General features: G+C 36.3%; 1 protein-coding gene across 3 annotated transcripts in view; it reads left to right on the top strand.

Annotated features, from left to right (window-relative positions):
* brip1 (BRCA1 interacting protein C-terminal helicase 1) overlaps positions 1–23,407 on the top strand; it is a 113,261-nt gene that overhangs the window by 67,060 nt on the left and 22,794 nt on the right. For all 3 annotated transcript variants that reach the window (XM_012957440.3, XM_012957441.3, XM_002933838.5), the window contains exons 15-16: positions 19,062–19,221; positions 21,162–21,283. In XM_012957440.3, coding sequence (XP_012812894.1) covers positions 19,062–19,221; positions 21,162–21,283 — 282 coding nt within the window. The remainder of the gene's footprint in view (positions 1–19,061; positions 19,222–21,161; positions 21,284–23,407) is intronic.

Raw genomic sequence — 23,407 nt, forward strand, 5'->3', positions numbered from 1 at the left:
GTTTTCGCTTGTGACCAGCAATCTTCAAGTCTAACCACAGATTCTCAATTGGATTGAGGTCTGGACTTTGATTAGGGCATTCCAACACATTTAAATGTTTCCCCTTAAAACCACTCATGTTTCGCCTTAGCAGTATGCTTCGGGTCATTGTCCTGCTGGAAGGTGAACCTCCGTCCCAGTCTCAAATCACAGACTGACACAGGTTTTGCTCAAGAATATCCCTGTATTTAGCACCATCCATCTTTCCCTCAACTCGGACCAGTTTCCTAATCCCTGTTGCTGAAAAAACATTCCCCATGTTTCACTGTGGCGATGGTATTCTTGGGGTGATGGGATGTGTTGGGTTTGCGCCAGACATAGCATCTTCCTTGGTGCCCGAAAAGTTCAATTTTAGTCTCATCTGACCAGAGCACCTTCCTCCATATATTTGGGGAGTCGCCCACATGCCTTTTGGAAAACTCAAAACTTCCCTTTTTATTTTTAACGTTAAGTAATGGCTTTTTTTTTTTTTGTATACTTTCATTTTTATTGATTTTTGACTTGTTTTGTAAACATAGCATATTGTTTGTTAGATACATTTTTAGGCTTAGATAGTTTTTACATTCAGCTTGTTGCATAATAGGGAGGGAGGGGGGGGGCAAAGACTGAGGGGAAAGGGAAGGGGGGGGTAAAGGGGAAGGAAAACAAAAACCAATATAACTTTTTTGCGCTCTAGGTTTCACTGCTAATGTTAGATGTTCATTGTTGTTAGTTTAGAATCTCCCACAGTTATCTGTTGTTTTTTTTATCAGGCTAGGGGAGGGGACCTTACCCATAGCTTTGTAATCTAAAGAGACTATCCTTATTTAGTATCCAGTAATGGCTTTTTTATGGCCACTCTTCCATAAAGCCCAGCTCTATGGAGTGTACGGCTTCTTGTGGTCCTATGGACAGATACTCCAGTCTCTGCTGTGGAACTCTGCAACACCTTTGGTTTCTGTGTTGCCTCTCTGATTAATGCCCTCCTTGCCCGGTCTGGGAGTTTTGGTGGGGGGCCCTCTCTTGGCAGGTTTGTTGTGGTACCATATGATTTGAAGATGATAAATTTGGTGCTCCGGGGGATCCTTAAAGATTTGGATATTTTTTATAACCCAGCCCTGACTTGTACTTCTCAACAACTTTGTCCCTGAGTTCTTTGGAGAGCTCCTTGGTGTTCTTGGTGTGATGCCTCTTGCTTAGTAGTGTTGCTTGCTGGGGCCTTGCAGAAAGGGTGTGTTTATACTGACAGATCATGTGACACTTAGATTGCACACAGGGGAACTTCATTTCACCAATTATGTGAAGGTAATTGCTTGCACCAGGACTTTTTAAGGGCTTCATGGCAAAGGGGGTGAATACATATGCACATGGCAATTTTCAGTTTTTTATTTTTTTTAAATTCTTTTTTATATATATTTTTCTCATTTCACTTTACCAACTTGGACTATATTGTGCAGATCCACCTTAAAGAGATTAAGAAACATTTAAATTACAGGTTGGAATGTAACAAAACATGAAAAATGCCAAGGGGGTGAATACTTTAGCAAAGCACTGAATTTTTTTATGTGGTGGTCATATAACCTAAATGGGAAAAAAATGTTGATGTTTGCCAGCAAAATTTCATATCTAAATGGGAGTGTGACTGATGTCAAACAAAAACTGTAAAGACCTTTTTAAAGCAGTGAAGCTTCCAACTCCCCTCTTTTCTTGAGTGTTTTTGGATCCCTGGGTCATTACATGTCCAAAGTTGGGTTAATAAATAAAAAAAATTAAAATTGTTTGCCCCCATTATTTCTGCTTCTTGACACCTTTCCTTAGGAGAGAGAAAAATGATTGTTATTAGGGCCCTATGCCCTAACACTAAAGTTACCAACATGTCCTACAAGAATAAAGCACCCCTCAGGGTCTGCTATTAAATCAACCATCTGAACATTCAGCATGTGCATATGGAGATGCCACTTTCTTTTTAAAACATATAACTGTATACTGAATGCAAAAGTACCATTGTTAACTGGTGAATTTACTCAAGGTGCACAGTTACAAGTGGGTCACTTTTCAAGAAAGTTCACCAAATAGACTAATAAACAAAGAGTAAACTGATATGATGGTGTTGAGTTTCTGCATTACTTTTCATTCATTACTCCAGTGGGAGGGTTCTTTCTCTTCCATAGGAAGTACAAGCTTAATTCTCTGAGTCAACCAGCTGCATATGAATGAGAGCATAAGAAATGTTAGAAACATAGGCCTTTGGGACCATTATGTCTTATTTCTGCATTCCTGATTTTCCATCTTTATTTTTTTATGGCCCTTATATATCTCTTTGCAGAGCAATTTCTCTGCTTGCTGACAGCTCTAGGATTTTTGTCCTATAAAATCTGTGTTATGGCTGTTATGCTACAGAAGCATAACTTTTGTCTCGGACACACAGTCAGGTGTTCATTCAAGTCATATGAGATGTAACAGACTGTAATTTTGTGTTTTAGCAGGTGGGTTAAGGCTGAATGTTACTGAGAGCCTGAATGTGTTACTCTTGAAGGCCTTCTTTTATCGAGAACAAATTTCTTATTAGACATAAGCTAGTTGGATTTCAAAGTTATCTTTTTTCACTCAAGGGCGCAGGTGAAATATATGCTTTGAAATTAGTGTTTTAAATATGTTTATCTAATTGCAAATATCTGTCTTCCTTTTATAATCTTAACTATTAAGGCCTTGACAGGCAACTGATATAATCGCTGTTAGAATCAAGTGAATAATATGTGAACTGCAGCTAACTGGCTTTTAGTACTCTATAGATTATTCTATTTGCTAGCCTGCTGGGGTAATAACAGCCGCACAGTATGGTTTAGTAACTCAGCAATACTGCTAATGCTAATACTGGGCAAATTTGCACTGGAGCACTGATCCGTGACATGATTCGTTTTGGTATGCCAGCTGCAGGTAAAACAGTCAAAGCGAATCTTTAATTGGTTACTGACCAGTTTAGCATATCATGCTTTTGGTGCTTTTCTTGGTTGCTGCAACTATATTTAGATAGCTACTACATTTTGGTAAAAGTGTAGTTGCAACTACATTAAAAAATGTGTAGTTGCCAGTGGTCAAGAAAAAAGAGTGGGGTTAGGAGTTTGTCATTGGATGTAATCAAAAAAGGTTTCGCCTGAAGAAGGGGTCACCCCCGAAAGCTTGTGCTGTTTGTTCATTTCTGCAAATAAATGATTTAAAGGCATTGCCGACACACTGGTGTGCTTCTTCCCCTTTGCAAAGATACATGGAAAAAAGGCTTGGGAGCGGCTGTGGAAGTTAAGCACCCTTTGAGAACATGTATGTAAGTGGTGTGCTGAAGATTTTTCTTTATGTTGATCAAAAAAGGTTGACCACTAGAGTAATTCGCAAGTAGAAGTGTTCCCAATAATTTATTAAAAATATTTATTTTGCTGAGACACATAGAAATTGTATGCAATGGGTTCCCTGTACAAGGGGTACTCATTGTGGTACAAGAATTAATACAGCATACTTTAAAAAAAATATATATTTTATTTTTATAAAATTAAATATATGATGATTAAAAGTCAAGAAGCAGATACAACTAAAGTTAGACATAGCAGTCCCTCTTGACCCAGTCACACTACTACTCAACCAGGTGGAAGAGCTGTCTCCCTGCAAGGCTGAACAAACATTGCTGTATCTACTATTTATGTACTGTATGCCAAAAAGGCCATAGCCCCTGAAGGCCCTTCATGGAAGTTCTGGGAAGACCTTATTCATAAAGCTATCCCACTGTACAAATTTACATATATGAGGAGAGGATGTCCGCTGAACTTTGAAAAGGTTTGGGGTCCATGGATAAAATTTGTATAAAACGTATAGATTAGTTCCTCCTCGCCTTCCCCCCCACACCGCACATCTAATAAACTATACAACTAGCCCCACCAAATCAATCTTAATGGTAAATATGTACGTTACTGTGTATACCATTAATGACACAACAACTCAGGTTGGATATACTCAATTTTAATTTTATTTGTTCTTGGTTTTCTTGTAATATACAAATACATAAATGCCATACAACGTCTAAAGCTATATTTAATCACAGATTTCTTCCATAAAAAGAGAAAAAAATAATGATAATCAAAAACATAGTGAAACGCCTACTACAGATACCTAAATCCTTTTGGCAGTATTGGTATGCTATAAAATGCCTCTTTGCATTAATCTTTAATGGAAATTTCACTATGTTTTACCAATAATGATTGTATAATCTATAAACCTGATAGCTAATTTGTTATCAATGAGATGTACCTGGGAACTGACTATGTCCTTACCTGCATGTCCTGGTATTTATCAACAATTTTTATTACAATAAAATCTGTTTTATAGTAGTTCCAATGGCTGTGTATTTTTTTTTGTGCAGTTGTTTGCTGTGTGCAACCTTTTATTTGCTACCAATCCCTAAATCTATGTTTTATTTGTTTCCCAAATGACAGAAACTCTAGGAATGTGCATGCGTAAGAGCGTTATCTGCTATGCGTGCCTCTAATCCTTTTGTGTAAAGCCTTCATTCATTCTAAGATAAAATATTGTTTCCTGTCAAGTTGACCTGTTGCCCAAAAATGTTCCAAATGCCTAATAATTTTATTGTGTGTATTATAAAGCAGGAATGGGTTCTGAGGGGAGAACTGAAACGCAGTTATGGAATGTTTAGTGGGTTTGAATTCTGGAAATGATTATTAGGGAGTCATGAGTAGATGTGTGTTATAGGTAATGCATATAAGGAATAGGTTTTGGTTATGGACTCAAGAATATGTGTTCTGAAAAATATCACAGATAGAAAAAATTTGAATTCATCTCATGCAGTACTGTTTTACTTATTCTGCAGTGTTTCCTGAATAGTGTGGCTCAATAGTTTACTATGAAGGGGACACAAAGAAGAAGGACTGTGTGCTAAAGCAGGTTCTCCAAAGAAAATACCATATATTTTTTAGCAGTGAAAACAAACTTCCCCAGTCTTTTTTCCCCATTTTGCACAGTGCTTCAGTTTTAGAGTTCAGCTCAAATAAAGCCTGATCTAGTGGCAAAGACTTGTTACTAAGTTACTGAAACCCTTATATGTGCAGATCATGATGTCATTTGATCCATTTGAACAGATTTCTTTACATTTAATTTTGAAATTTCACATGGGGCTAGCCATATTCTTCATTACTTAGATTGTAAGCTCTACGGGGCAGGGACCTCCTTCCTACTGTCTCTCATACCACATGGCACTTATATATATATATATATACATATATATATTTATTGTATTTATTTATTATATCACTTGTCCTCCCTGTGTGTAATTTTGTATTCTGTAAGACTGTACAGCGCTGCGTACCCTTGTGGCACTTTCTAAATAAAGTTATACACACATACATACATTTCCCAGGGTGCCACAACCATGTAACCTGTGCACTGATAAACTTCAGTCACACTTTACTGCTTAGAGTTAGAGTGATATCACTTTTTCTCCCTTTCCCCCTCAGCAGCAGATCAGCAGAACAATGGGAAGGTAGCAAGATAGCAGCTGTAGATATCGGAATAGCACTCAATAGTAAGAAATCCAAGTCCAGTTTGGGACTCCTCCAGTTACACGGGAGTAGGAGAAACAATAGGTTACCTGAAAGCAGTTGTAAAGTGTAGTGCTGGCTCTTTCTGAAAGCTCAGACTCAGGCACAATGTAGATGGTTGTCTACAAACCAACTAATAATAAATACATTATTGTTGGTTCAAGAATAACATTTTAAATAGAGTAAATTATTTGCTATGTTAACAGTGTAAGTTATATATAGTATAGTTAGTGTGTGTGTGTGTGTGTGTGTGTGTGTATTTTTTTTTGTTTAATTTACTAATTAAACTTTAAAAAACCCAGAATAAATGAAGAATTGTTTGTTTCATAGAGCATTATGGGACATGGCATTGCCATATTTAGGATTTTAGCCTTTTTGCTGCATATTTTCCCATTTCATGATATTCATAGCCTATATTGTAATGTGATTAGAACTTCCTTGGCAAAAGGGGCATAGCTGCTGTTTTTCCACTCAATAAACCTAGAATTAATGACTGAAGTAATGTTTTTTTGTTTTTTTTTAAAGCACTTCTGAAATTTTTTTTTCAAATAAAAAATTTGTTTACACACTGCCAATTGATTTGCTGTTAATTGATCAATAAACCCTTTTTCACACATACATTTATACAACAGTGCTCTGGGCTGTGATGCAGTACAGTATACGTGTGGCTGCGAGGAACACACATTGTCTGTGCATAAAATACTGATCAGTTTATTAATTACATATTTAGTATGTATATATTTTTTTTAGAATTTACAGGTCATTTTCCAGAGCTGCTAACATTAGTATATTTCATTGGGTTTGCACATTGAAGATAGAATTTTCCATTATTTCAGATTGATACCTTAATTTACAGCAAGTTGGGGAAATGAAGACAAATTCCATTGTTGCTGCTCACTTCCTTGTGAGACTTTGTAGCTGCTGCACTTCATTTTAACACATGGTTTGAATTCCACCTTGATTACTTTTAATAAGTTTTGCTACAGCCATTTTTCCCACAGCTTAAGCAGCAGTTGCAGAAGATTTATCTTGTATTTGAGATGCAGTATTTTACTCTCTTGACTAAATACAAATGTAAGCAGTAATCTAAGGCAGTTTTGGGCTGTCCCCATGTGTTCTTGTTGGGAGGGCAACCAATTATTTAAAAAAAACATTCAGTCCTTCACACATTTTCATTAATTTATTCAGATCTCTGACCATTGAATTGTATTGTTCTATGAGGGTTTAGTTTTTTTGTCCCATAACATGTTTACTTACTTATCTTACTTGACTTCACATCTTTTCAGTACTTTTCATTTATGTGAAATGCATTTTGTTTTTAGATGTTATACACTTATTGCGGACTGAAATGCCGTATGCCGTATGGTGCAGTATTATTTTAAAAAAAAAACATTAACAGTCTCTAGTAATAGGACTAACATTGTAGGAATATATTGCTAACAATATGACTAAGCTATAGAAAAAAACAATCAAGCTTTTTTTCTTTAATAAATTGTGATAGTAGAAAAGGAAGTATTGAGCCTGGGATTACTTTCCATAAAAAGAACTGTAAAGGCCACATTTTCAGAAGAGCACTAAAGGGATACTATTGAAAAACAATACTTTTAAAAAGATAATAAATAACTTTGAATGCTTTCTCTTGTTGCATAAACATTCTCCCAGCGATGCCTTATACTGTATACAACTGAACAGCACCAGATGATGGGTTGATCTTTTATTTCATGCTATTTGTATGCACTCATACAAACTATAATGGTTTTTTTCCCCTTTAAGATCTTTCTCTCTGTAAAATAGAAAGAAATTGTTTTTTGTAGCCTTTAGCATGCAAAATATTTCATATTTCATTATTGTTGTCACAATTCAGACTCTCCATTATTTAACAAGGTTATTGAAAAATTGATGGCATGTTTATACCAGGGAGACATCCTGTAGGCCACAGTGTTGATTTATGGCAGTAAGAACACAGTTCATTGCTTCTGTGTTATGCTGGTGGAAGGCACTTTGTCATTTTCCCAGAAGAGAAATCATACCAGTAAAATCCTCTACTCTGGGAGCTATGTGATGCAAACTGTGTCTTCAAAATGTGGAAATAAATTATTTACCTTTTTATTGTGTTTTTTTGTGGGCATAAAGTGTGTATAATGTTGTTCATAATACTATGCATTCTCCTCACTCGCTTAATATTTTAGTTTTTATAACCATTTAAATTTTTTTTTTATTCATACCAGTCAGGTACCAAGCAGGTCAAGTCAGTTCACAGATGTCAAAAAAAAAACCTCAGATATTCTTTGCACATTTTATTAAAAACAAACTGACAGTCTACACTGGACAACTCTCAAGTATTAATATTTGTAACAACATAGCTTGTCAGTTCAGAGTCTTTATAGGATAGTATGCAAATACAGGGGTGGGCATTATGGGCTTTAAAGTGTTATTAGGTTTTTGGATAGGTGTGGAATACAATAGTAAACAAAAATGTTACTATTACTTCAACTTGTGGAATTTTAAAATAAAAAAAAAAAAAAGCTATTTGGTTGATGAAAATGGAGTACAGGTATCGCACCCCTTATCCGGAAACCCATTATCCCGAAAGTTCCAAAGTTCCAAATATACCGAAAGTTCTGAATTACGGAAATGCCATCTCCCATGGACTCCATTGTAATCAAATAATTCACATTTTTAAAAATGGTTTCCTTTTTCTCTGTAATAATAAAACAGTACCTTTTTTTAGTAGACTTAGGGTAGGAGATCTGAATTATGGAAAGACCCCTTATCTGGAAAACCCCAGGTCCTGAGCATTCTGGATAACAGGTCCCATACCTGTACTGCAATGGCTTATTCCTAATAATAGTTAGGAAATTAGCTCAGGAGACACCTCATCTATACTTCTTCCTGCTACTGTTTACATGGCATTTTCCTGCCCAGTTAATGGAATATGCCCGTCCTGGTTAAAAAAAAAAGAAAATCCTGGTCTTTGCTGACATCTCAAATGAAAAGTTAGAGGAGAACTAAACCCTATTTACAAATTAAGCTCAGCTTGTTGCCCCTTGTGTGAAGAGCTACTTACCATTAGTTTTCCTGTATCAGAGTTCGTCCGTTCCAGCAATAAAAAATCAAAGTAAAAAATACTGTACAGTGCTGTGACAGAATCCAGCTTCCTCTTGCCAAAGCAAATAGCAAGAATAGGGCGCACACATGTGCACTTTCAATCACGCAAGCCCAGCGCATGCGTACATACTGTAGGTGTAGAGCTATCCCCAGGACAGCGTTGACATTTAGATCATATGCACATAGTGAACGTTATAGCTGACCTCTCTCTTACTGTGTACCAATTGAAGCGATCGCGTTTCCATATTAATGCGATCACTTAGCTACATATGCAAACCCTCCTTTCGTTAAATTTGCTCTGTGTTTAGAAACATAATGCAGGACCACTTAGGCGCATGCACAGTGGAGATTGGAAGCCTGAAGGAAGTGACGCGATCACTGCAAAGATGGCCTCCGCAAATAACATTGCTACTGAAAATTACTCTGGCTTGGTGCAGATAAACTAAGTAAGTGGGAGAAGTTTCAGTATGGCGGTTCAGGAGAGGAACAAGTGGCAAATGTTTTAAAAGTTGGGTTTCGTTCTCCTTTAAGGCCATAAAATTAGGGATGCACCAAATCCACTATTGTGATTCAGCCAAACCCCGAATACTTTGTGAAATATTCAGCCGAATACTGAATCCCAATTTGCATATGAAAATAAGGCGGCAGATGGGTTAAAGAGAACCATTCACTTCATGCGTGGTGAAACATTTTCAACTTTTGTGTTAATATGACAAAAAGGACACATGATTTTAATGATTTGGTTTTCAGCCAGACACATGGATTCTGCCTACTGAAAAAGGCAGAATCTTGGCTGGATTTGGTGCATCTCTACATAAAATTAGCTAATTGCTTTCTGTCTAAGGTTAGGTTTTAGAGATTGTTCAGGTTTTGCTCCCATGGGACCCCTAATTTATGATTCCAGGTCAGCTTTAAGGAAACATTTCTATTTCTCATTATGTGCAATTGTTTTCCATTCACCTTACTGAGATCACTGAATGTTTGTTTTCCCACAAAGCAGTGGTTTGTTGGGGTTGTTGCCTAGCAGATATACCAGGGGAATTTTTTTAGTGAATGGGGCTAAAGAATTTTCTCTTGAATGTTTGTAGGACTTTGATCTGATATTCTTTAACTATGGTGTTTTTTTGTTTTTTTTTTTTAAACCAATTATATATGTTTTAAACACAAATGTTACTTATATCAATGGAACACTTTAACAAAAGTTGTTCTGTCATCACCACTATACAAAATTATTTGGCCAAAATGTAAAAAAAAAAAAAAACATTTCACAAAATGGATAATCCTGCTAAATTTGATGCTTAGATAACTAACATTATACACTTAAATATCTTTCAGCAGTAATTTGATCCATCTTTTTACATGTATTTTACATCTGATAAAGGCAGGTGTTAGGTATATGGCTACTTTGCAACTAAGCGTTCTGAATCTTGTGGCTCACTACAAATGTGCCATTTCATGATGCTGACCAGAGAGCACATGTACAAAACATCTACCGGATATATACAAATGCAGCATATGCATGAAGAAAAGGAAGATCAGATGAGTGGGCTTTAAAATTGGATGGAAAATAAAGAGAACGCAAAGTGAAAAAAAGAATGGAGTTTAAAGGGTTACCAATTGGATTAGAGAGAGGAAATATTTATAAGGGGGGAGTGGGAAAGCAAATTTGGATGGTGGGGGGCAGATTGAATAATAAAATCAAGAGACTGGATGGGGAGAGAAGAAACTAAGTAGGCCAGTATTATAATTAAATGAGACCAGAAGAATTGAGGATCATCAAGATAACAGAAGAGCAAAGAAGAATATATAGAAATGGCTGTGTGTCATAAAAAATAAAGTAATAGTAGGAAGCAATGAAAGAACAAAATGATTGGAGAAAATGGTATAACTGGGACACAAGGTTTGATAGAGAAAGGGAAAACAGAATAGGAAGCAGCAGGGAAGAAGTTGAAAAAGAGTTGGGAGGAACAGAGCCCCAGGAACACAAATCACAAACCCAGCAAAGTGTGGGGGTCTATGTAACATTCTAAATAGTGTCATGTTGGAGTCCCCAGTATTAGCAGGGTTTAGATGCACCCCTGAAGTCTATCCTGGCAAGAGAAAAAAAAAGAATTTAAAAAAATTTAGGAGTAAATGCAAACAAAGAGAAGGGCAAAGATGGAGAAACAAGTAAATAAGAGTTTTCACAACTCTTTATTTCTTCGTTTCTCCATCTTTTTCTGGAGATAAGAAATAGAGAAAAAAGGACATAGTGGAAGAATCGAAGGAAGAAGAAAGGGGTGTGAGAAATATGCGTCAGTCATGACAGAGTCTGACAAGAATGATTGCTTTTCCACACATGTCTAAACTGTGCATGACTGAGTTTGTCAGACTTTGGTATTAAATCCGATCTTTCCCTTTTTGTAAAAATTATTTTTAAAGGCAAACTAAGCGCTGGCAAACTTTCTTTCTCTTTGTGTATAATTAATGGCTTTTTATCGTTTATAGCAGCTGGTCAACTCCAGATTGTGGGTTAGACCGAGCGCTGGCACAATAGTGTGTTTCTAGCAGCTGGTCAACACTACAGCGTGGGTTAGACCGAGCGCTGGCGATTTCTTTCTGTGTTTTGTGTACAATTTGTAGCCAAATTTTGCTTCTAGCTGCTATGTAGCCTTTAAACCAATGAATCACTTTCATGTGTGTGCTAATGAGCTGGGGCTTAAAGGAACAGTAACACCAAAAAATGAAAGTGTATAAAAGTAACTAAAACATAATGTGCTGCTGCCCTGCACTGGTAAAAGTTGTGTGTTTGCTTCAAAAAGTCTACTATAATTTATATAAATAAGCTGCTGTGTAGCCATGGAGGCAGCCATTCAAAGGAGAAAAGGCACAGGCACATAGCAGATAACAGATAAAACACTATTGTATTCTACAGAGCTTATCTGTTTTCTGATATGTAACCTGTGCCTTTTTTCCAGCTTGAATGGCTGCCCCGTGGCTACACAGCAGCTTATTATATAAATTATAGTAGTGTTACTGTAGCAAACACACCAGTTTTACCAGTGCAGGGCAACAGTGCATTATATTTTTATTACTTTAAAGCTCTTTCATTTTTTGGAGTTACTGTTCCTTTAAAAGCTCCCTGCTTTTCCACTAGAGCCTTTTTGAGCTAAAGGTAGGTGCAATAGGTCTTAAAACTCAGTCACATTGTTTTCTGGGGGACTTTATTTTAATTGCATCACAGACTCAAAGTCATTAGACAGTGTAGGACTCACGTACAATGAGGGGCCTTGACGTGGCACATGAGCTTACATATTTTGGCCAAAGTGTGGTACAGGTATCGGACCCCTTATCCGGAAACCCGTTATCCAGAAAGCTCTGAATTATGGAATGCCCGTCTCCCATAGACTCCATTTTAATCAAATAATTCAGAATTTTAAAACTGATTTCCTTTTTTTATGTAGAAATAAAACAGAACCTTGTAACTGATTCCAACTAAGATATAATTAATCCTTACTGGATGCAGAACAATCCTATTGGGTTTAATTCATGTTTTATTGATTTTTTAGTAGACTTAAGGCACAGAGATCCAAATTACGGAAAGACCCCTTATCCGGAATACCCTTGGTCCCGAGCATTCTGGATAATGGGTCCTATACCTGTACTAACACCTCATTTTTTGAAAAAATCATCTCATTAACCTATTGCACGTTATTTGCCATGTTTTAGTATAGATAAGAGGTTTAAGTTGGCACAGCTATTTTTTCACGTAAAGCTCACCAAATTTCTAACCACCTAGAAAAAACCTGCAATTAGGGCCAATGAAGATGGAAATACGCTTTTCAAAAATGTAGATTTATTTATAACTTTAATATTTAAGCAATTCACTCCAACCCACATGTTAATGGTTCTGAATACACACACTGCCCTTAAAAATATATTGGAATTCTTCCTGGGTATAAAATAAAATAAATATCTTTAAAAGGAAAAGGTCTGCTGGGGTAACACCAAAAAGCTAAACCACAACACTCACAGTGAGGCTTACTTACTCCATGAAAGGTTTATGCAAAAATAGGTTACACTACCATGTATAAGTCTTCCAGGAAACTCATCCTGAAACCACTGCCCAGATCCAGTTACTCTAACTTATAAACTCTACAGCCTTCACTGAAAATTTAGAAAAACAGTAGCAATTCTGGTAAGTGCAGAAATCACATTATTATTATGTCAGCACCTATTTGACTCTCCTGGCCTTCATAATAGTCTTTCTAATCAACAACGCATGTTATATCAAACTTTTGCACAGCACATCCAGATAAGCCTGGTACTACTTTAAGGTAGCATTTAAGATGAATATACAGACATACAAACCATTAATCTAGAAACGCACTACTGGAGCAATTAATTACATGCCATTAAGAATTATTTTTTCTCACTCTTAGGGGCAGATTTATCAAAATGTGAATTTAGAGCTTAAAACATAAAACTCACCCACATTCCTATGGAATTTTTAAAAGCATGTTTGCCAATGGGTGAAAATTAGAACTCACCATTTGCTAAATATGATTCTAAAATCCTATAGGAATTAATAGAACGTGGGTGAGTTTTGATAAATATAATCCACCCCTTAGAGGCCCATTTATCAACATTCTCATTTTTGTTATTTTGCCATTGAGTTCTACTTGATCTTGACAGCTTTTAGATGTGTATTTTTTCTTTCAGATTTGTAATGTCTTTTGGCATAATAAATGGCAAAAAAATGTCATTTTTTCCCACAACAAAATCTAATTTTGGCACATTGTGAAAAAAACACATTGGTAAATGGCCCCCTTAATATTTAAGAGTACATTAATATTTATTTAGGTTCTAGTAGGGAACCGAAACGTAGGATCAATAAACCTCACTATTTGAATCTTACTACTTTTGTTATTTTGATTGATGCTATATAAAACCCTGTGAGTGCCGTCACTCTGCCATTTACTACTTTATATCCTGCTCTGGCACCCGGGTATCGCTGAGAATTGAAGGAGTGCTTCCTCTTCTGTACTTGTATGTATGTATGTATATGTGTGTATACATAAATATATATGTATATGTGAGATATATACAGTGGTGTGAAAAACTATTTGCCCCCTTCCTGATTTCTTATTCTTTTGCATGTTTGTCGCAATTAAATGTTTCTGCTCATCAAAAACCGTTAACTATTAGTCAAAGATAACATAATTGAACACAAAATGCAGTTTTAAAATGAAGGTTTACGTTATTAAGGGAGAAAAAAAACTCCAAATCTACATGGCCCTGTGTGAAAAAGTGATTGCCCCCCTTGTTAAAAAATAACTTAACTGTGGTTTATCAATTTCAATTTTCAATTTCAATATCAATTTCTGTAGTCACCCCCAGGCCTGATTACTGCCACACCTGTTTCAATCAAGAAATCACTTAAATAGGAGCTACCTGACACAGAGAAGTAGCCCAAAAGCACCTCAAAAGCTAGACATCATGCCAAGATCCAAAGAAATTCAGGAACAAATGAGAACAAAAGTAATTGGGATCTATCAGTCTGGTAAAGGTTATAAAGCCATTTCTAAAGCTTTGGGACTCCAGCGAACCACAGTGAGAGCCATTATCCACAAATGGCAAAAACATGGAACAGTGGTGAACCTTCCCAGGAGTGGCCGGCCGACCAAAATTACCCCAAGAGGGCAGAGACAACTCATCCGAGAGGCCACAAAAGACCCCAGGACAACATCTAAAGAACTGCAGGCCTCACTTGCCTCAATTAAGGTCAGTGTTCACGACTCCACCATAAGAAAGAGACTGGGCAAAAACGGCTCAAACCACTTTTAAGCAAAAAGAACATTATGGCTCGTCTCAATTTTGCTAAAAAACATCTCAATGATTGCCAAGACTTTTGAGAAAATACCTTGTGGACCGACGAGACAAAAGTTGAACTTTTTGGAAGGTGCGTGTCCTGTTACATCTGGCGTAAAAGTAACACAGCATTTCAGAAAAAGAACATCATACCAACAGTAAAATATGGTGGTGGTAGTGTGATGGTCTGGGGTTGTTTTGCTGCTTCAGGACCTGGAAGGCTTGCTGTGATAGATGGAACCATGAATTCTACTGTCTACCAAAAAATCCTGAAGGAGAATGTCCGGCCATCTGTTCGTCAACTCAAGCTGAAGCGATCTTGGGTGCTGCAGCAGGACAATGACCCAAAACACACCAGCAAATCCACCTCTGAATGGCTGAAGAAAAACAAAATGAAGACTTTGGAGTGGCCTAGTCAAAGTCCTGACCTGAATCCTATTGAGATGTTGTGGCATGACCTTAAAAAGGCGGTTCATGCTAGAAAACCCTCAAATAAAGCTGAATTACAACAATTCTGCAAAGATGAGTGGGCCAAAATTCCTCCAGAGCGCTGTAAAAGACTCGTTGCAAGTTATCGCAAACGCTTGATTGCAGTTATTGCTGCTAAGGGTGGCCCAACCAGTTATTAGGTTCAGGGGGCAATTACTTTTTCACACAGGGCCATGTAGGTTTGGATTTTTTTTCTCCCTAAATAATAAAAACCCTCATTTAAAAACTGCATTTTGTGTTTACTTGTGTTATCTTTGACTAATAGTTAAATGTGTTTGATGATCAGAAACATTTTGTGTGACAAACATGCAAAAGAATAAGAAATCAGGAAGGGGGCAAATAGTTTTTCACACCACTGTATATATATATATATATATACAGTATAAGCAGAGAGCCGCACACACAGGGACTTTGCAAAAAGATAAAGCATTTATTGAAAAAGATCCAACGTTTCCAGCACGAACGGTGCTCTTCTCCAGGGACAAACCAAACGACCGCGTGTATCCACCCCCCTTAAATATCCCACTGTATGTTACATAGTTACATAGGGTTGAAAAAAGACCAGTGTCCATCAAGTTCAACCCATCCAAGTAAACCCAGCACACTTAACCCACACCTACCAATCTATACACTCACATACATACACTATATATACAACCACTAGTACTAACTGTAGATATTAGTATCACAATAGCCTTGGATATTCTGATTGATCAAGAACTCATCCAGGCCCCTCTTAAAGGCATTAACAGAATCTGCCATTACCACATCACTAGGAAGGGCATTCCATAACCTCACTGCCCTCACCGTGAAAAGCCACCTACGCTGCTTCAAATGGAAGCTCCTTTCCTCTAATCTAAAGGGGTGACCTCTGGTGCGTTGATTGTTTTTATGGGAAAAAAGAACATCCCCCAACTGCCTATAATCCCCTCTAATGTACTTGTACAGAGTAATCATGTCCCCTCGCAAGCGCCTCTTTTCCAGAGAGAACAACCCCAACCTCGACAGTCTCACCTCATAGTTTAAATCTTCCATCCCCTTAACCAGTTTAGTTGCACGTCTCTGCACTTTCTCCAGCTCATTAATATCCTTCTTAAGGACTGGAGCCCAAAACTGCACTGCATACTCAAGGTGAGGCCTTACCAGGGACCTATAAAGGGGCAAAATTATGTTCTCATCCCTTGAGTCAATGCCCTTTTTTATACAAGACAGCACTTTATTTGCTTTAGTAGCCACAGAATGACACTGCCTGGCATTAGACAACTTGTTATCAACAAAAACCCCTAGATCCTTCTCCATTAAGGAAACCCCCAACACACTCCCATTCAGTAGATAGTTTGCGTTTATATTATTTCTACCAAAGTGCATAACTTTGCACTTATCAACATTGAACCTCATTTTCCAGTTTGCTGCCCAGTTATCTAATTTTGTCAAATCGCTCTGCAAAGCGGCAGCATCCTGCATGGAACTTATAGTTTTGCACAATTTAGTGTCATCAGCAAAAATAGAAACAGTACTGTCTATGCCCACCTCCAGGTCATTAATAAACAAGTTAAAAAGCAAAGGCCCAAGGACTGACCCCTGCGGTACTCCACTAACCACACTGGTCCAATTAGAAAATGTTCCATTTACAACCACTCTTTGTACTCTATCCTTCAGCCAGTTCTCTATCCAATTACAAATATTATGTTCTAGGCCAATATTCCTTAATTTGATCATTAACCTTCTGTGAGGTACTGTATCAAACGCTTTAGCAAAGTCCAAGTAGATGACATCAACTGCCATTCCAGCATCAAGGTTCCTGCTCACCTCCTCATAAAAGGCGACTAAATTAGTCTGGCAAGATCTGTTACGCATAAAACCATGCTGGCACAAACTAATAGTATTGTGAACTGCAATGTATTCAAGTACCCTATCCCTTATTACCCCTTCCAAAAGTTTTCCTACTACTGATGTCAGACTAACAGGCCTATAGTTTTCAGGCTGAGAACGGGATCCCTTTTTAAATAACGGCACCACATTAGCATGTATGTGCATCCTTTTGTGCATGATTTTGGAAGCCTCCCATAGGACTTGATGACACTCTGCGGCTCCAACCTGGCCCAAGGAAAGTCCCGATAACGAAGCTTGAATGAATCCGAAACTTTCTTACAATACGATTTTGTCGCACAAATTTTGTTGAAAAGTAAGAAAAAGTCGCAGGAAATACGCATGGAGCGTTCATGGATTAGTAAATGTCCACATTAAAGTCAGTTTGTCAGTTTTCCTTCAGTTTTTTTTATTTAACCACAATTCTGTACTTGCATTTATGTGCTTTTCACTCCCCCCCACAAAAAAACAACTTAGGGAAGCTGTGTTTTAGATCCTGTCATATTGACAATAAAGTAATAATCTCTTACCACTAAAACATTTTTATTTGAAAGCCCATACTATAATATACATTAATATACTTTAGTTTGTGGGACAAACACAAAAAGATCTTTGCATGGCTAGTGCATTAAAAACTATAGTTTCCTTTAAGATGTTGTAGCACAAAGCAGCATCAGTACTGTGGGTTTTTTAATTGTATTTACAAATATTCTTGCCAGGTATCATTGAAGCTGGTTATAATTCATCAAAATGTCCCCCCCTCCCAGTAAAACATTTTATCATCCTTCACAACAAAACAGAAATGGTTCATTAGTTTCACAGCTTTTTTACCATTGTAGTATTAGATATCAATATGTTTGTAGCCTATTTAAGTGCTAATTTTGTAGTCTCACAGCAAACATGAAATTCTCTGAATTATTAGTGCTGCAACAGCTCCACTGGCAGCTTAGCAAGCATGTAGTCAATAATATCATTTCCAGAAACATTTTATTACCCATTGCTTTGTATATGCAGGTCTGTTAAATGTCACACATTATAACTGATAGTCACACAAGACCTGTAAGCTACAGATGAAAAACCAAATTTGGTTATTAAAAAAGGTAGCTGTGAGAGAGGGGGTGTCATGTAGATTGCTGAACTTAAATTATTGATACTAATATAATTAGTTTGCGTTTTATTTTTTATTTTTTTATACAGATTAACTCCACTTCTAGACAAACGACCCTTATAGAACACATTTAACAAGAAGTGTTATACTATTTTGGTAGTGAGTCCCTATTTTTGGTAATTAATACAAAACCAATTTCTCTGAAGATCTACATTAAATATATATATTATTAGTTACCAAGGAGCTGAAAAATGCAGCTCTTGAACAAACCTCATCTAGTAATTAAAGGACTTGGTTGCAGTACAGATGGTGTAACCTATTGTTGATCGTGTACTAAAGGTTTTCATCTTTTAATTTTAATAACATTTAAGGTTGCAGATCTTCATTATTTTAACTTTTATTTCCACTTTATTCTTTAATGCAAATTTTGTTGTTTATATTTTTCATTTATGTACTGTATGTTATCAGTTTATAGGTACAATATAATAGAATAGGCATTCTGCCTATTGATTTAATTTAAAAGTATCTAAAGATTGCAAAACTGGAAAATTGAAACTGCTTATATTTACTTTTGATCCCACATTCTTGGACATTGTGGAAAATATATTTTCCCTTATGGTTAAGACTTTCATTTGAATGCTTTAACAATATAGGTATGGCATCAGAATTATGGGACGGTCATCTCCCATAAACTCCATATTAATCAAGTAATTCAAATATTTCAAATGTATTTCCTTTTTCTCTTTAATAATAAAACTTCTTTGTACTTGATCCCAACTAAGATATAATGAATTCTTATTGGAGGAAAAACAATCCTTCTGGGTTTATTTAATGTTTAATTTTTTTTTTATTATTACTGGTTATTTTGATAACTAATAACTAACAATAATAATTTGAAATTTTACAGAAAAAGTGCAGTTATTTAATAACTACAATTATGTCACAACTACTAATGTGTATGCATTATAGTGAACATAAAACTATTGACATTCATATTATAAGAATGCTATTTATTTCAGATGCTGGAGAAATTGAAAGATAGATGGATGCACACTGGGTTATGGGAAAATCTGGAGAGAATCAAGACAGTCATTAAGGAACCACAAGGAGGGGACAAAACTGACTTTGACAAAATGCTGCAGATGTACTATGATGCCATTCGTTATAAGGGTGAGAAAGGTAAATGTAGAAAGCAAACACTGCCATAAAATCCATATATCAAAAAAACCACAACAGACAAGGTCTTAATCATTTTTTCCCCAAGTATAATGTAGTGAGAAGTGAGTTCACTTTTTGTACAGAAGAGTAAATTATGCTGAGTTTTTAAACTAGAATTTCACCAACCAAGATGCTTCCTGTGGAGACCCACACACAGACCAATGATCATACAAATTGTTTGAAAATGACTACATTGTATGAGCAAGCTGTTCTGTGTATCTACTCTGAATAAGAAGATGTAATCATTTTTTGTTTGCAGTAGATTTTTATTTACTTATTAATCCAAATTAGGATTTGGTTTTGTGGAGGATTTGGTATTTAGACTAATCTAAAAATTAGGAGTTTAGTGCAACCATAACCACTTTCTTATATTTTAGACACTTACAGGGTTTAATTGATTCACTTCAAGAATACCTTGTGTCACTGCAATATTTTCTTGGTTGAGCTTGGTAAAAGGTAATATACACTTTAACAGATGTTCCCTTCTTATGCCATTAAAATTAGTTCCAAATAAAAGAATACAATGACACAAGGCTTTTACTTCTTGCAAAGAAACCAATATATCCTTCTTCACCCTAGAATATCATCACTACGCCAACCAGCAGCAGTTGGTTTGTTTATTTGCTTTGTACTGTAAACGCTTGCAAAATTTTGCAAGCATTTCCATATTATCCATATCATTTAGCCAAAAACTGTCAAACATTGCACCAATACCTTAGACAACCTAAATTGTGCCTAGAGCTCCCAGTTATCTAGGTACGTTGTCTTCCATGGCCACATAGCATCCATTTTTTCCATGTTATTGTTGATGACAGTGGTAGTGCCTTTATGAATCCAGGAGGGGTCTTGTGCTCTGTTTAGGGGAACAATTTGTGGTTGCTTGAACTTATTCTCGAAAATTGTCAGTTGGTCTTCGTTAGATATATTTTATAAATGTTTTATGAGTTATTTCTAGCATGCAGCTATGAATGTTATATTGACCAATTACTAAAATGATGATTTTGGTACATCCCATAGTTTTAATTCTTTTCCATGCCCAGTTTCATGAAACTAGCAACCAGATAAAAAAGACACAAAGGCAAACTGCAAATAATTTTACAAAAATGCACACATACATACATACACGGGGGGGCACTTACTCACAAATTTTCCTCCATTTACTATACAACAAAACTGCGTCAAATCTGAAAGAAAAAATGTGCCATCTGAAAACTGCCACTGTCATGCAGGTGTCTTTCTTTCGTGGTTTAAGGCTTTTCATTTGTGCAACAATACGAAAAATTTAGATTTTTTTTTCTGTCTTTTTTCATTCATACTTTTTTCTTTTTTTTTTAAAAAAGGCTGTTTTAATAAATTTCTTGGTATTCATAGAGAAAATTAGTTTAGTTGTGGTTTCAAAAACCTCTAAAAAAAAAAAATTATATATCCACAGCACACAGTTTAAGGGTTAGTTTAAACATGAATTAGTTTAAAAATACAGGTGCCTGTCCAGGTGCAACCTGCCCCGGTCCCTGCACTCAGGTGAGAAAACTCATGGCCAGGGAGAACCCACTTCCAAACAAGAAAGCATTGTGCTTACCAAACAGCCCTGTTGCCCCGATTCCGTAGCCAGGTGACAAATCTCATCACAAAAATTCACACAGTGCACTCCAGGTCAGCATAAAAAGCTGCAACAGTTGGTACTAAAATCGATCAATTTGATCATTTTACTGCACCTGCTACCCCAGGCTGAGAGAGGAGTGCCAGCCTGGGGTAGCACAAAAGCAACTAGAAACACACCCCTATGATTTTAACTCCATAAATATTTATTATAATATTTATATAAATATTTAGTGGCTAATTTTATTAATGTAAATATTTAGTTGCTTTTTGATCACTAGTAGTTGCATTTATTTTTACAGATGGGGCTCTTCTAATTGCTGTGTGCAGAGGGAAAGTAAGTGAAGGACTGGACTTCTCTGATAACAATGCACGTGCTGTTGTTACTGTAGGCATTCCATTCCCAAACATAAAAGATTTACAGGTACATTTTTATTATTCTCTCTATTATTTTCTCTATTACCTATTCTTGAATTAGTCATAAAAACAATCTTTAGTTACAGTCATGGGACATGAGATGGGGATAGAAAATGCTATGTCACAGGTGGTCAGTTTGCACAACTGAAAATGCAGCAGATAACTCTTAAAAACACAAGGTATTAACTGAAGAGTTGTGGACACAAGTACATTTAACATACAGGGATCGCTGCAAGAGTCTGTGGGCCCAGATAGAGGATACCCGAGGGTATAAATTCAACTCAGACATGTATTCATAATAATGGAAGAATGTTGTGGGACACAATTAAAAGGACAGCAAGTGGGATTAAAGAGTCCTAAATTCAGAAGACTTGGATGATCTAAGGAAACATGTGTTTAGCACTGGAAGATCATCAGAATTGGTGACGGAATAACTATATTACTTTCTTACTTTAAAGCCATTGGTATGACTTGTCTTCTAAAAATGCCATATTTTATATGATGAACTTAGGCACCAGCCTAAAGTTTCAACATTTCAATAGCAGCAATAATCCATCTTGGAAAGTGGCTGTGACACTCACATGCTCAGTGGGCTCTGGGCAGCTGTTGATAAACTGAGCTTAGGGGTTGTTGCAAATTATCAAGCAGAAAATGAGGTTTGCTTGTTATATAAACTGATGCTACAGGTCTGATCATTCAATTTTGATGCTACTTGCACTGGTTTCTGAGCTGCCATATAGTCATTATCTGTATTAATTACTAATCATCCTTATATTGTGACATTTATATTCTGTATATACAGTGTGAGTTGGTCCCTAAGCTCAGTTACTGACAGCAGCACAGAGCATGTGCAGTGAATCAGCATAAAAGAAGATGGGGGGCTACTGGGGCATCTTCAGTGGCACAGATCTTCCCTGCTAAAGCGCTGTGGTTGCCTTGAGCTGGTGCAGAAGCCCTAAACATAATGTACAACAGTTACAGCTTACTTCTTTAGTTAGGCTTAAGTTCTTCTTTAACTAAATGTAAATACAAGTGGTTTGTTGGGCATAAGTGGTAAGTTGGCAAAAGAATTTGCCATATTTACTTAAAACAAGCAATAAATGGTGTGTACCTTTACATATATATACTTGACAGCAAATTTTCTTTTCATCAGTAAACACATAGAAAGTAGATAAAATGTAGCTTTTATTTACTTTTAAAATATTGGGGAGTTACTGTATATTATCTCTAATTTTACGAACTAAAGGAAAACAGAAGCCACTGTATTTTTAAAATATTTAAATCTGAATCTGTTGAATTATTAAAAATGATACAACAGAGGTTGTAAAAAGAGTAAACTTATGTGACAAATGTATCCCTTTAAATGAAAAATCTAAAATTGAGAGATCTTGGCTTACAACTGGGAAATACATTGTAAAGCCATATATATTACAGGGTTTGGCTGTGCCTGGGATTTCCTGCTCAGGCTGCCTCTGGGATTTGAAATAGTGCTAGGAAAGTGTGATTTCTTTATAGAACCAGGTGTGATTTGTTTCTCTCTAATATTAATGTATATAGCCTACCTAATGAACGTGGACATACAGTAGAAGATTTCCATTGTGGGGAATGTATGGTAGCAGTTATCTCTGACACAGATCTAAATAAATATGCTTAGCCCTTTATGGCATTTTTTCAAAAAGATATGTTATAGAGCACTCTTTATCTATTTATCTGTATCACTGTAATATGTACAGTTGACAATTTAATTTATTCTGCAGATGGATGATTTATGCAGCTGACAATTGGTTTATTTACACTGTATTGAATCTTATATTGCTAGCATTCATATGATTATATAGAGATTATACTGACCCCTTTACTTTGATCTTCCTAGACTGCATGTTACCAGTAAACATGTTACGTGACACACAGCAAACCAACATCTGTAAATGTAGCGTTAGGAGCTAAGGGGGCTTAATATGTTGATGTGCTGAGTGCCAGCAGGTCAAGTTTTACAGATACACAGAAAGGGGTTGTGGGAGCACTCCAAGGCTAAATAGAGTATACAAATACAATGTAAGTGCGACTGATCTGGCCAAATTAACTACAAGCATACAAAAAGAGAGGGGGATTGATCAGTGCACATTCCCTG

This window comes from Xenopus tropicalis, chromosome 2 (genome assembly GCF_000004195.4).
Source record: "Xenopus tropicalis strain Nigerian chromosome 2, UCB_Xtro_10.0, whole genome shotgun sequence".
NCBI lineage: Eukaryota > Metazoa > Chordata > Amphibia > Anura > Pipidae > Xenopus > Xenopus tropicalis.